Genomic DNA, 16,174 nt, shown 5'->3' with positions numbered 1-16,174 from the left:
TTTGCCCCTCAGGGTATGTTCGGCAATATCTAGAAACTTTTTGGTTGTCACAACTGGGGATGGAGGAAAGTACTCATTGGAACCTACCCAGAGATGCTGCTAAACATCTTGCAATGCATCAGACAGATCTCTACAACAAAGAATTATCTGCCTCAAAACAGCAGTAGTGATGACGTGGAGAAACTCGGTTTTCTAGAGTATGATATTCTCCAGTTACAACATACAGATATTCTATGATCTTAATTCACTGTCAACAGAATTAGTTCCAAACTAACAACGATCCAGGTGACATGCAGAATGCATAAGTCTTGATTATAAAGGCTCCAAGTCACCTTTTTGAAGTTTCTTAGCATAAATGCACATTCTCGTTTTTTACAATTACATTTTTAATTGGTCTTGCTACCTTAGATGAAATGACTCAGCTGTTCTTTGTCTCAATTGGACTTCCTCTTGTTTTTCAGGAACAATACCAGTTTGTCTATAAAGCAATGCTCAGCTTGGTCAGCACTAAAGAAAATGGAAATGGTCCCATGACAGTGGACAAAAATGGTGCTGTTCTCATTGCAGATGAATCAGACCCTGCCGAGAGCATGGAATCTCTAGTGTGATTGGAATCCTGAAAGGGCACTTAATTTGTAAAACTTCTGAAGACTGAGAACTTTTTTGAGGCCTTTTTTGCCAGACTCTAGGTTATACAATAACCCAGTTACTTTTTTACACTGATAAAAGTTTTGATATTTATTTTTTGCCATTTTATGTCTTAATGGTATCCTACTGAGCATTTGCACCTCTGTTCATTTCACACAGTGAAACGCAGTTTTCCCTAGTTTGCACTATATGATCAGTGTTACTGCCTATAATCTAATACTAAAGCAAGCCCTGATGTGACATTCCATGACAACATACATGCTACTTTTTAGTTCAGTACAGTGAAGGTCTTTGTTATGACAGTGGATCTTGGTTTATTATTATTATTATTGCTAGAGCAGTTGCATCCTCCTAGCAGGCAATGCTGAGCTTTTCCTCAGTCCTCTCCTATTTTTTTCAGGCACTGCTCCATGCTGTCTGCCTTCTGTATTTTAATGGAGTGAATGGGCATTGTTTTCTTTTAAGGAGTAGCAGGTTCCTGGGAGCTACTAAGACAGTCTATCAACCTCATGGCCTTGAAACAGTTCCATTTATGATAGTGAAGGTATCCATTAAGAAATTAGAAGGCTTTAAGAGCTTTATGTGAACATCACTTATTAGTTAAAGTTATATTCATAGCCTAAAAAAATGCCCAACTGTGTCAAAATAAAGGATATCTCTGTATTACAATTTTCACAGTAGCTATGTGGACGGTGTGTGTTATTTCCATCTTGACCCTCTGAAATAGCTACACCCTACAATGAGGGCTATCTTTTACAATAGAGATATGGCAATATTTTACACATCTCACCTATCCTGTTAGTAACTCTCCATTCATGCTTTTTGGTTTCTAACATCACACCTCATGGCAGATAGAATAATGAAAATTTCTGCAGGTGTGTAATTTTGAAATTAGTCCTCTAAAATATCCCTATTACTCATATAGCTATCTAATAAAAACTACCTATATAGTTAACATTCTTTTCTTTCCTTTTTTGCCAAATGTTTCCTGATAAACCCCATAAATATATACATTCTTCTACTTAGGATAAAAGTGAAAATACCGTATTAGCTAAAGTCTTGGGATAGATTCCCAAGTCTTGTGTAGATTCCCACACATGGATAAGTCTGATTCAGAGAGAGGAAATCAGAATCTTAAACAGAAGGGGAGATCAACATTCTCAAGTAGATTTTAAAAGGAGATGGCTTTGTGTGCGCTTGTGTTGTGGAGCCCCCAGAACAGACACACTTCACTCAAAGAGGCTGATAATCATTACACAGAACCCAAGGAAGTTATTTGATCTAGCCTCGGGAACCGTATTTACCCGGAGTAACTACATAATTGGGAAATTAGGAGCATTAATAAGAAATTTCAGTTCAGTTAGAAAAATAAGCTACTACTGAGATCTGTTCTATTGCGTATTTGCATTTGAGGAATAACTTCTGTTAGAAGTGAAATCATCACCAGAACTGGGCCTGTCACAGAGAAAAGGGTTTTGGTTAATTTTTATGTCAATAAACTTCGACAAAAAAAATCCATACTGGCTACTATCATACTATCTGGGTAGGCTCTATGACATTAATGATAATCAGTGCTGAGGTTCTATTGACCTTCAGTTGGCCGTCTATGAAGTTTGTCAGAGTGGTGCTATGGAACCAAAGCTGCAAAGGAGAGGCTACAGGCCCAAGTTTGGGAGTTCCAATGCAGAGGCCAGGTTGATGGAGTTTTCATGAACTATGTACCTTGCCAGGGTTAATCTCATGTTTTCATCACAGAAATTCTGCAACATGGAAAACAGTCCACTGTTCACGAACCATGTAGGTGAGGCTTAAGAAAAGGTGTACAAGTGAGTAGTGTGCTAAATGGTATGTGCTAGAGGAAAGCAACACCTTTGCAGCCCCGCTGCTCCCATCACAGACAATACCAGGAAGCTCTACCGAACACCTGAGGAAGAAAGCTGAACATAGGACCACCACCACTGCCAGAGGCTGAGAGGAATCAGGAAGGGCAAGATTGCAGATCATGGCAAGAGCTAGATCATTTCAGTCAATTAAGCAGATTACACTTCATTTATATATTGATAGGCGTGAACTCTTTTTAGTAGTTGGCACATATTGGACTTCCAGAAGTCATGTTCAAGTTGGGGCTCATGGTCCCTTGGTAATTTTTTCTCTTACAAGTTAACATTGGTTAGAAAACAGCAAGTGTTTCCTTCTGTGCTATTTATAGTGGGCTCAAGTCCTGGGAAGGCTTAAGTTCCAACACAGTTCTGTGATCATTTCTTACACAGGTATCATAGTCATAATAAAAGAAATATAGCTAGTAAACAGAAACATTTAAAAGGATGGTTTGAAGTTCCCTGAGAAAGTATGTGTCCATAGTGGGCTTGAACCAGTCTACAAATCCTGACACACTGAAATCTGAGCAATTGCTATTTGCCCATCTTGCCAAAGTGGTCCAAACACACTTCAGTGAGGACAGTTCTATTCAGCAGTTCCTCACTTTCCCCAGAGAGTGTATCCTGAATATTATTCTTCATTTGTTATCGATGTTAGTATTCTTGCATCTTTCCAGAGGCAGAGAGTTTCAAAGACAGTGTTTTCTTTGAGACATAAACACACTGCTGAACTACACAACAAGGTTATTACCACTTGCACTCAGGGGGAAAGGAAATAGCTATTGCAGACTAACATGTGCTATCTTATAAAATAAGCTTATTGGGTGTATGAATTTAGCTCTAGGTGAACAAAATGCACACTTCGTACAATAATGAGTTGCAGTGATGAGACCAAGTGGCCATGCTGGGCATCAGAGAAGACCCATATTGCCATCAGGAGAACTCTTGCATCCAAAAGCCACATCATCTTTTATATATGTGTGTGTGTTTAAAAAAGTTACTTCTGAATTTCAAGAATAAGATTAATTGAATTGGCTTTCCTAAATGTTTATGCCTTGGAGCTTTTAGAGTCTATTTCAAGTTGAAGAGTCCAGCATGGTCAGAGAAGGTTATGGTGTTCAAGGTTTGGCTGTTGGAAATTTTAGCCCAGAGTGACATACCGAAATCAACAAATAACCTTAATTATTTTATAATGACACAGCACAACTGCCTTGTTACGAATTTTTTCTTAAATGCATATATACTATATTTAAAAATTAAAATATAGATACCAATTTACCAAAGATACATATTACTAATTCTAAGCAAAAAATAAACCCAAACTCATCACAATTTAAGAAGTAATAATCAAAATGTAGTTTGTCTTAAGAATTTAGCAGTTATACTGGAAAATGCATTTTCAACTCTTACGTTCTAAATTTTATGTTCAAATGGTGCCAGTGAATTTTTATATGAAGGGAAAATGCCTGCTTTTTTTTTTTTTTTTTTTTTAACAGCTATAATTTCACTTACCCCTTTGCGCTTTCCCTTAGTTGCAATTAACATGCAATATTGGCTTCACTTATCTCTAGAAAGAAGGCATGCTACAAATAGGAAGGAATTGTAATAGTATTTGGCCTCTACTTTGTCTTAGCTGTTAAACTGTTTTTAGTATTTTTGTTAAATATTTGCAAAGGGAAGCATTTTCTACAGAGGATAATTACTTTCAAGAAAAATATCTTGAGTTTTAAGAAATAAACATCTCCAGAAAAGGAGACAGCCAATTTTATAAAATGTTGCAACTCTCCAACATTTGGGGTAGTGACTCCTTTTTTGTTAGGACATTTGAAACTAGCAAGCAGCCATTGTTTCTAAAAAAGAAAAAAGAAAAAAAAACCTCAGCCTTCATGTTAATTCATGTTTCTTTCACTTCATTTTGAAATAGCTAAAATCATTAAAACTGTAAATATTTTGTTGCTTGGATAAGCATCTTCTGGGAACTTTGTATCTATGGTATATAATCATAGAATTTTATATTTTCATATAAAGCTAATTTTTTTTCTAGTTTCAACTCCGTCATAGTCTTTTTGTTTTGGTTTGGTTTTTTTTTTGTTTGGTTGGTTTTTTGATTTTTGGTTTTTTGTGGTGGATATGTGAATTCAACTTTCTGTGTATTGAAGTAGCAAAAACCATCTTTGCATTCCGAAAGATCCAACATGTGTTGTTTCTTTGATGCAGTGATTGTGAAAATTGGGTTTTCTTTCTTAATTCCATTGACCATTTGTGCAATAGGAATTAGACATAATTAGTCACTGAATACATTCATTGCATTGACCCATTTGGAAAAAGTGGTTGGTTTGTTTTTTTTTTTTTTAGTTTGTTCAGGGGGGGAGGGGTTTTGTAACCTGAAATCTTTCCCTTTTTTCTTCTGTTTAAAACTCTATCAAATCATTCTATTATAGTGTTATTTAATATGTAAATTGTATTGCTATACATAAAATAAAGTATGGTTTTTGATGTATTCATTAGTGCTGAGCATTTCTATGAAAATATGTCCAATAAAATTAAGTTACTTGTCTCCCTTAACAGATCACCTGCCAACCTTTATACCTGCCAACTCTTTGTCTTAGTTTTCATGGTAGTAAAATAAATGTTAAGAGCATCTTTACATAGGCAGCAAACCAAAAAGAAATGTCTTTTCTGAGTTCTTCCATCTTTAAAGAATGAAGAATGACCAAGTTTTACCTACATTTGGAATCAAACCTTATTCACATTCTGAACCTGCTAAGTTATAAGCATAATTACTATTTTCTCCAGTCTATCAACTAGATTTATAGCAACTTCTCCCTCTTAATTATTTACTATGTTAGATGAAGGATGTATCCTGCTAAGACTATTGGAGAATCTATGAGATGTAGGATCACTACAATTGCTTCTACTTATAAGCAATTTTGACTTTCCAAACAGGGAGGGGTACACAGGTCTCAAACTTGGCAGCTTGGGCCCACCATTCTCTTCGAACTTTCAGTAGGCTCACTTCAGGAGCTCAATTCTTACTACCAGGGACCCAATTTTTCTTTCCCACAGGGATGAAGAGCTTACATTTCATTCTCCCTAAGTAACTGGGAATTTAAGAAACAATATTAATCTAATCTATTCTATCGCTATCTCTTAGACCAATTCCAGCAAAAAAATAATGAATCTCTCTGATGATAAACTCTAGTCTTCCCCAAATTATACCCACAGAGACTCAATACTCTGTATCACAGAGCACAGCACAAACTGATGGCCCATAGATCATATTCATCCACAGATATATGTTATTTGGCCCATAATTTTAACTATTTTTAAATTTTATTTATTTATTTAAGTAGACTCTACACACCCAACATGGGACTTAAATTCACAACCCTGAGATCAAGAGTAAGATGCTCTACCAACTGAGCCAGCCGGGTGCCCCATGGCCCATAATCTTAAAAATTCACTTAGCTACCTACCAACATCTTAAGAAATGGAAACTTTCACATTAAGATTCAGATTTCAAACTCCTTTCAAAAATGCGCACAGTGTTAATACAGCAGGCTCACATTCTCAAATGGCACTAACAAGCTGGACCAGGAGTCACAGTTGCTCCTTTTGATGCTTGTACTCCCCAGTTCACCAGGGTCTCCCCCATCTCTCCTGTCACCTTATGTCTGCCCCCTATCAGCCATTTAAATAACCTGCCTGGATTCTATGAGCAATTGCATAAGAATTTTGAGATCATCTTCCATCATTTAAAATCCTAAGAAGCCAGCATGGGACTTATAAGCCCACCCAAAATGGCTCCGTGCAGAAGCAGTTATAACTGTTCAAAATAATTAACCAAATTAATTCTCTACTACCTGATTTTTACTGTCCAGAAAAGAACTATAGACAAGGAAGCCTCATTTCTGCTATCAAGAATGGGGCAAAGAAACAAGAGTGCAAAAAGCTACTACAAGAACTCCCATTTTCTAACAGTTAAAATTCAGATTGTTAAGAACTATAGGATTTAGCAACAAGTTACTAGTAACTATGCCTAGATTCAGAGACAGGATTAAGGACACTGGCTTTATATTTATGACTGTGTTGGTAAGAGCATAAAGGCACTAGCAAATAAGAACCAGAAGCTGGGAACTGGCAAGGTAAAATTGGCTTTTGTGATTATCGAGTTTGGCAAGACAGATAATCAGAAAAGAAAGAAAGATAATTAGACCAGCAGTTTATCTGAACCTAACAATGACATTATGTTGCTCACAAATTGAAAAATAGGAAATTAACTTTATCTGATTTATGGTAATTTGAAAAGCATTTGACTTGAATAGTTACTGGCCCATAAGCTAATTATCTTCCTTCCCTTCCCCACACTCTACTTCTGCAGGGCATAAAGTCAGGCTTTGTGGCAAGAGCCAGTGAGCCTTGCAAAAAGCTTAGGCGAACATTCTAAATTATAGATAAATTTAGCATTCTGTTAGAATTCATCCCAAAAGCATTTGCTCAATGTCTATCACAGGGCACATGTTAGTTATACCCTGTACAGAATGTAAAGTTGTTGGCAGAGGCATTTCAAGTCATACGAGGCAAAAGTTACAACTTAATCCTAAAAACTCGTTCTTCAACTCACTCAAAACTATTTATTTGGCTCTATCGTAGAGATGGAGTACAAAAGACTATTGTGCAACACTGTTAGCAAAGAAGTAAAATCTGTAACCACGGACTCCCTAACTTACACACTGCTCACACAACTCTTATTTTATATTAAACTTGCCTCCGGAACTTAGCATTTTCCCACGGGGGAAAAAAAATGTTAAAGAATAAGGACTATAGGGGCGCCTGGGTGGCTCAGGCGGTGAAGCGTCTGCCTTCGGCTCAGTGATGATCCCAGGATTGAGTCCCACATTGGGCTCCCTGTTCCATGGGGAGTCCTGCTTCTCCCTGTCCCTCTGCCTGCCACTCCCCCGCTTGTGCTCTGTCAAATGATTAAAAAAAAAAAAAGGAATAAGGACTACAATCCATACAGCCAAAGTGTCCAGTCAAGTTGGCCACTGACTGACAGTGATTTGGGGCAAGCTGCTTGACTTCTCTAAATGCCATTTTCCTCACCTGTAAAACAGAGAAATCAATGTTTACCTCCCAGGACCTGCTGTGAGGAGTGAATGAGATGCACGCAAAGCTCTTGGGACAGTAAATTAATATTAACCATTATAACGATCCTATCACCTAGCTTTATTTTTTTAATTGCTTAGCCGACCTTTTGTCAATCATGAAACAAAAAGTCAACAACCTGAGCTTACCCAATTAAATAGTAATATTGAAAAATTTCCTTCATTGATGAGGAAGCTCACCTCATCAAAGTAGATCCAAGGGAGGTAGATGGAAATGAAGGTGAACAATGAAAGTAGTCCATGTATCCTATAGCCCAAAAACAAGAGTGCCAGAAGCAGGGAATGAACACATATACACAGTGTCCCATATGCTGAATACTTCTAATGGTTTAAATCTCTTAGTGCGTTTTAAGAACTTTTTTTAGAAAAGCTCCATAGTTTGAGAAAAGTCAAATATATTTGTTAACGTCAAACCCAAGTGCAGAATACTACATAGCACTGTGATAAATATGAACATTTCTACACTAGGTATAAGGCCCTATCTCAACTCCCAAACACTATAAACTAATATGAACAGTGATAATTCCTTTTTCCTCAGCCATTTTTTATCTTCTACAGCTCTCAATACTTTTCAATATATCACTCTCATTATCAACCATCATCTTCCCTCACCCTAGACCAGAGTTCGCCTCTTTAGCCACTCACTATTCTACTGTGAAGAAATGGCCATAAATTAGAGACATTTCCTGGTTTTGTAACAGATTCTTAAAGCCTATCAAGTATTATTTCAGAGTATCACCCTACGTAAATAAGATCATTTGTTTCCTCTGCCAAAACTTTGTCGATTGAAGGAAGAACAATCAGAATGAATTATGATTATTTAATATTACAACTTTTGGTGCTTTAACAATATATTAAAATGTATATTCTGATAGGGCCGCCTGGGTGGTGCAGTAGGTTAAGCAACCAACTCTTGGTTTCCACTGGGGTCATGATTTCAGGGTCGTGAGATCAAGCCCCCCGTCGGGCTCTGAGCTCAGTGGGATACTAGGTATGAAACATTTTTCATGGAAAGCTGCACATTAGTCATGTGAACTTAAGCTCAACTTACTGATATGCACTATGTATTAAGACACCTCTTGTTGGGAGTAAATTCTCACATTCCTTAAGAATATTCAAACTGGGGGCACCTGGGTGGCTCAGATGGTTGAGCGTCTCCCTTCGGCTCAGGTCATGGTCCCGGGATCCTGGGATTGAGTCCCACATCGGGCTCCCTGATCCTTGGGAGCCTGCTTCTCCCTCTGCCTCTCTCTCTCTCTCTGTCTCTCATGAATGAATGAATAAAATCTTTAAAAAAAAAAATATTCAAACTGGGGGCACCTAGGTAGCTTAGTTGATAGAGAATGCGGCTCTTGATCTCGGGGGTTATAAGTTCAAACCCCATGGTGGGTGTAGAGATTACTTGAAAAGTAAAAATCTTTAAAAACAACAAAAAAGAGGGGTTCCTGGGTAGCTCAGTTGGTTGAGCCTCCAACTTTTGGTTTCAGCTCAGGTTATGATCTCAGGGTCGTGAGGGCTCCAGGCTGAGCGTGGAGCCTACTTAGGAACCTCTCTCTCCCTCTCTCTCTGTCCTCCCCTGCTCCCCACTCATGCTCTCTAAAATAAAATTATAAAAAGAAAGAATGTTTGAACTGGATTTTGTGTCATAACATCCCAACAGGTTGTCCAGGATTATTTTTAAGCTTTCACCATACCAATAATGAAATATTCTCCACTAGAAAAAAAAAAAATTCCTATTTGCCTCCTTACCCTTATTTTTTAAATGCCTCATGCAGGTGTATGTATGTGAGCATCCAGGCCATACAGTTCCAAAACCATCCCTTGGCTTTTAAAAATTATCTCACAGGTTTTATAAAATGATGGAGAATTTTGCTATCTTCAAAAAGGATTTGGACCTAATTATCCCCGAAAATTCTAAGTAGTACTAAGGAAAACATCAAGTGCTGCAGCACCTGACCCCACCACCATCTCCCTCAAGAGCTCCCCTTTTGATTGATGTTCTAAAATTTCTCTGGGTTAGATTCATAGGTAACCCATATCTCTTCAGAAGGGTATACATAAGAGCAAGTGAATTATGGCTGCTTAGCTGGCAGTAGCTATAATCTATTTTTCCTATCCCTATCATATTCTCTATTTATAAAACATAAACACTGTGGAAAGCATGTTTTTTTGTTTTTTGTTTTTTTTCCAAAAATGTGTCCTCTTTAATAAGAATACAAGAGACATAATGAACATACTGATTTGCGTTTATAACATCACATTTTTAATCAAGAAAATGTGAAAAAGATATGGATACATTTTCTGTGATTTTTATGCCACAACCACCACTGTTCAGTAGATCATTTAATATCAAACAACTGCACTAACCTATCTTGTTCCATTCTCCCATTAGATAGAAACACAACTTCAAGATGGCTTAAAAATAATCGTTCAGGTCATTCTAAAATGTTTTAGTCATAAAATTAGCAAAATATGCCTTCTATTCCTAAAGCAAACATTTCAAATATAAAATGTACTTGCTCTACTGCAAGCATGTGAACTCATTCTACATGCAGTTCCATTTCTAAAGGTTGAAAAACCATCCTTTCATGAGCTAAATTATGGAAGTTTCTGTATTCAAAGAATTACTTTGCAAGACTATAATGATAAATTACTTTTATTACATAATATTTAGTAGTCAAAAGCATGGTTTTTTTAACCGCAAAGACAGTCCAAATAGAAATACAGATGGTCTCTAGAACTTTATGGCATACTATAACACCTTCACTGACAACTATGTTTACAATTAAAAAAAAAAAAAAAACCTTAAAGGACTTAAGGCTGCCTTATCCCAATAATTCAGGCAAAAGTAAACTGAAATCTTATCAACTTCCCTATATCTGTAACTCATGACCTTTACCTTTACCTCCCTCCTGTTACAGCAGAAAAGGTGTCCTTGCTCCTATTTAAGACAGCCCTTCCATCTTCCATGACTTGTTAATGGCCCATTCTTGTCTCTCAAGGACTTCATCTGTGCATTAGCTTTCCTGTCAACTTAAGTCAGATGATACCTTGCTTTCTCTACTGAATCATTCATTTTGGCATGCAAATACACTCTATTATCACCACCTTAGAAAAACCTTCTCTTGATGCCAAGAATCTTTTGGCTAGCATCTCATTTGGTGTTTCCCTCTGATTATTAAACTTCGTAAGAATTGTCTAGAGTGATAAGATCCATTCCTTACGTCCATTCTCTCAACCTGTGTAAACTGGGATTCCAGCAGAAGCATCCCACAACTCTAAGTTCCCCAAATACCTTGTTCTTTCCCCTCAACTCCACTAATTTGTTAGCAATCAACCACACCACTTTCTTCTTTCAGCACTCAACAAATATTTACACAGCAATCACTATGTACCAGGAGAGTAAGAATTACAGCAAACTTACCATAAACCATTCAAGCCATAAAACAATGGAGTGACATATTTAAAGTCACAAAAGGAAAAATCTGTCAGCCCCAAATTCTATATTTAGTGAATAAGTATTCTTTCACAATTATTTATATAAATGGATAAAACTTATTTTCTATCTAGAGCTATACTCTTTTTTTTAAAGATTTTATTTATTTACTTATTTGTGGGGGGAGAAATCACAAGCAGGGGGGAGGAGCAGAGGGAGTGGGAGAAGCAGACTCCCCAGTGAGCACGGAGGCCAATGCAGGGCTTGATCCCAATACCCTGGGATCATGACCTGAGCCAAAGGCAGACGCTTAACTAACTGAGCCACCCAGGTGCCGCAGAGCTATACTCTTAAAGGCTGTTTTTATTTTCCAAATGAAACTTAACACTTGCTGAAGATATATTTTCCTGATCATGTTCACCAAATATGATTTAATGATAACCTAATTAGGAGTTGTCAAAGTATCTTGCTTAGGGAAAAGTTAGTACAATCCCTATGTAAAACTACCAACTAAAAACAGCTCAAATTAGTAGAGAGAATGTTATTATCACACTTATCCTTTGCCATTGAAATAAGATTATGTCGCTTTGTTAAAGAGTCCAAAGAAACAGATAACTACACCCAGATTCATATCCGTATTATGCAACAAGAGAAAATGAAATAAAAAACATAAGATTAAATCCATTATTGGAGAATAACCAGTACATCTTCAAAAGACACTTTGGCAGAGATCTGAAGAAATCAAAGTACATTGTTGAGTTTGCATGAGGCAGGCTACATGCAAGCCACATGAGATATGGTGCAAAAGAGATAAAAGAAAATATGTTTAACAAATGTATTCAAAAACATTTTTAGAGAATGCAAGAACAAAACTCTGTTAATTAATCTCCTTTAAAAACCAACCAATTTAATCTTGTCAATATTCCTTGGAACATTCAATTGTTTTCTTTCTGTACCATATCAGACGTTACCTCCTGGCTTTAATGTCATTATTCCTCCCTTTACTACACCATTTATCCAACCTTATATTTCTTCTCCTCTTAAACTCACACTTCTATTCTAGCAAAGTCCATTCTATTCACTCAATGATGCAAAGACACGGTTTCATTCCTATACTTAGACATTTGCTAGTCACTCCTCTCACTTGGAATGCCCTTCCCTTCACTCCTATCCAATGCTGATTTCTCCTGGAAACTATTTCTGATTAGTTAACCTTGAAGTTTAAATAGTAAGATGAACCGCTTGGTTCTTATATTCTTGCTTTGACAATTTGTCCTAAATCTGTTTTTCATCTTGTTACACAGGAGTTGTTCCTGAGAAGTTAAAGGTGGTGAGTAAAGAATGAGAACATGAGATGGGTCTTACCCTGTAAGGAGAAACAAGCACAAAAAGATAAAATGGCCAACACTCCCCAAAAAGCATTGGATAGAGTCATGTCCATTTAACATAAGCTGATGAGTAGATAACCTCTCAATTATGACTATATGACCTGGGGACTTCCAGTAACTGAGAGCTGTATAAAGAGAATGTATGATGACTAAAGATTATTTATGTTCCTAAATATGTCCGAGTTTTTCAAAATAAAAGTAACGTTCTACATAGAGAACACTCATGCTCAAAAAGTATGTTATAGGAGTGGACCAGAGGTCAGTCCCTCTTTTATTTTTTCATTTTAATTTTTTAAAGATTTATTTATTTGAGAGAGAGAGAATGAGCAGGTGCGGGTGTAGGGGGAGGGGCAGAGAAAGAGGGGGAAAGAGTATCTCCAGCATACTCCCTGCTGAGCAAGGGCTCGCTCCCACCACCCTGAGATCATGACTTGAGCCAAACCAAGAGTCAGATACTCAACCGATTGAGCCACTCCGGTACCCCAGTCAACCCATCTTTTAAATGTTAAGTCAGACTTCAACCAAGAACTACGAAACTAGGGAAAGCAACTATCATAACAGTTTTAAATTTACTGAACATGTTTTACATACTTCTCCTTGCATAGCCTAAGCCTGGCAGAACATAAGAACAATGTAAAATAATATGCGGTCTCTCTTATACGCACCAAAAATATATACAGATCTGAATGTTAAATAACAGTACATGCCAGTTTATCATTAGGTCCCAAACAGACTAGGATTATTAACAAAACAAGTGCCATGGCAGTTAAGAGGAAAAGTTGAAGAAGGAAATAACACTAAAGTGTAACCCGAAAAGATGGCTGGATATTCAGCGACAAAATAAGTAATGAAGGACCTGCAATTTATGTGAATATTGGGGTAAGTCTTGAATAAGCAAAATTTTCATCTAAAAAAAAATATGAGCTTGGAAAAGGGGGTTGAGGTCTATGCCATGGAAAACCTTAAATATTAGGCTAAAGAGAGGGGCGCCTGGGTGGCTCAGTCGTTAAACGTCTGCCTTCGGCTCAGGTCATGATCCCAGGGTCCTGGGATCGAGCCCCACATCAGGCTCCCTGCTCCATGGGAAGCCTGCTTCTCCCTCTCCCACTCCCCCTGCTTGTGTTCCCTCTCTCGCTGTGTCTCTCTCTGTCAAATAAATAAATAAAATCTTTTTTTTTTTTTTTTTAAGATTTTGTTAATCTTTAAGATCCCAGGACGCTGGGATCATGACCTGAGCTGAAGGCAGCTGCTTTACCAACTGAGCCACCCAGGCGCCCTAAATAAAATCTTTAAAAAAAAAAAAAATAGGCTAAAGAGTTGGGCTTGACTTTGCCGGAAGGTGAGAGCCATTGAAAATGTACGTATATCAATAACATGACTGCCAAACAAAGACTACACAACAGACCATTTCTTGGTTAGTCCAGTTAACTCAAATAATTTTCCTGAAAACATAGCTCTTCTCAAAGATAGATCTGAATTTTCCCATGCAGCTTTAGATAAGGTTCATGCTACTAAAAGTGGCCCTAGGAGTGACTGCATATTTTAAATACAAACAGTATGGCTCTCTTTTAAACAGTAAATCGGAACTAGCTGAATCTTTTTCATACATCTGGGGATTAAACGGTATTATAATTTTGTGCTTTCAAGAAATACCTCGAAGTCCAATAGATTTGTCAATTCTACTCTAAGAAACTTTGTACATTTAAAAACATTTTAAAATTAAGGGTAGATTATTTATCGGTGACTTTTGAGAATTAATTTTTATAAGTTCCAGAATGAAAAATGAATACACAGTACTTTTGAGTCTAAAAAGCATGGAAAAATTAGTTCACAAAGCCTAATAAAAAAGACAAAGGACGTAAGGACACTATTACAAGATTTACTCTAAGAAATTTACTTTTATCTGCATATTAAATAAATGTATAAGTACCTTTATTCACCTGCTAAATAAGCTTAGAATTTCTCAGTCTTTACAGCTCATGTTATCTCAGAGATGAGAGAAAATACTATCTTTGAAAAGATATTAACTGGATAGTCTTAAGCTAAATCGGAACAAAAATACACCAGAGGCTTGCTATCATGAGTCCATGAGACAGAACCACATTCCAAGTTAAGCAATTTCTGGTAAGATTTTTACCACACAAGACTATGTATGATACTAAAGGATAATAGTCTAATAAAATAGATCTACTTTATCATTAATGCCCCCCAAAAGTAAAAGCTTTACATTTCACAGTACCTTTCATTTCTGAAAGCACTTTCATATGCATTATTTCATTTGGTCCTCATGAGTATCCTGTGAAATAAAGAAAGTTAATATTTTCCCTTTCTTGCCAATGATGAAACTGAGTTCTTCAGTAGCAAATCTGGAGCTAGAATCCATGTGTTCTAATTCAGTGATATCTCCATTTCACCACCCTGCCTCCCAGCATGTATCAAGGCAAATATCCAATGCATTTCAGTCAAGAAGGTCAAACCTTTTAGGCTTATTCACGGCATCAACTGGTTTAAAATTCCTATGATGTCTGGGATAGGAAGATGAGTTTACTCCTTTCATATTCCTTTTCCCTGCATACTTTGTTTAAAGGTGGTGTACTTTTAATGAAGATGTAAATTTTATATGGACATATTTATGTATAGCAAAGTACACAGAGAAATAAATTTATATAAAATGAAGGGTTTTTTTTCCCACAGAACTTTCCATAAAGTCACATAAGTACTCTCAACAGACTATATTTAAACTATCAATGAAGACAAAAATGGTGATCTTAAAAGAAATTTGAAAGCATTCACAGCTGTCAGAAATTCATTTGAACCATAAAATTATATAGCTTTGGAAAATAAATAAAATTGGGACACAGGACATAAATGAATGTTCCACTGCTAATCTCCCAAATCATCTTTTTTAGGAAACTTGTCTCATACAAAGAGATAAAAAGTTCATGTGCAAAACAAAATTATAACAAAAATTACTCAAGAAAATCTTGATTTCAACAGTGCCAAAATACTTCCAAATTTACCAAATTCTCTATGTTGTGTCTATGGTGAATTGCCTCTCTACCAAGAACTTCTACACACTAAGTAGATACAATGCAAAGAAAAATACCAAATAAATAATTATTTAATTTTTTTTCTCTGAATCCTAAGTTCTCTGATAGCAATTTGAAATATCATGAAACACATCCTCAGGATTTTATTGTGACCCTCAAATGTAAACACTATAGTGTAGATTCAGAAAGGATAACTTTCTACAAGGTTTTGTATTCATATAATAATCCACATGCAAAAAATCATGCCATGATTTAGTAAGTCATTTACATGAATGTAGTCCTACAAAGCATGTTTAACATACCATTTTTAAATTCTATCACACAATATATAAAGTCAAATTTCTAAAATTGAAAAAAAGCTACTGAGGCTACAACGATGGGCACGTATGTCAAAAGTACAGCACACGAGGTACCTGAGTCATAACTTGCAGTGTCTTCCTAGCTTTGCCCCTGTACCCCTTTCCAAACTTGAAATTTCTCTACTACTCAATACTACCATGGTTGCCTAGATCTTATTTTACAGTTCTGTTAAACAGAATAGGAGGGGATGCTGTTCTAGGTATTGAAGGTACAGCAGTCAGCAAGATGAACTGTGTTCCTGCGCTCATGA

General features: G+C 36.6%; 1 protein-coding gene across 4 annotated transcripts in view; it reads left to right on the top strand.

Moving 5' to 3' along the window:
- PTPRG (protein tyrosine phosphatase receptor type G) overlaps window positions 1-5,025 on the top strand; it is a 708,308-nt gene extending 703,283 nt beyond the window's left edge. For 3 of the 4 annotated variants that reach the window (XM_064594267.1, XM_064594259.1, XM_064594272.1), the window contains one exon: window positions 462-5,025. In XM_064594267.1, coding sequence (XP_064450337.1) covers window positions 462-608 — 147 coding nt within the window. In that variant the 3' untranslated portion in view covers window positions 609-5,025. The remainder of the gene's footprint in view (window positions 1-461) is intronic. The other variant, XR_010412329.1, reaches the window with a different exon arrangement.
- Window positions 5,026-16,174: the final 11,149 nt, after the last annotated feature.

Source organism: Mirounga angustirostris, unplaced genomic scaffold (assembly GCF_029215605.1).
Source record: "Mirounga angustirostris isolate CCGP_5_RB_7025 unplaced genomic scaffold, mMirAng1.0.hap1 SCAF_1, whole genome shotgun sequence".
Taxonomy (NCBI): domain Eukaryota; kingdom Metazoa; phylum Chordata; class Mammalia; order Carnivora; family Phocidae; genus Mirounga; species Mirounga angustirostris.
This window is presented reverse-complemented; position numbering and strand designations above follow the sequence as displayed.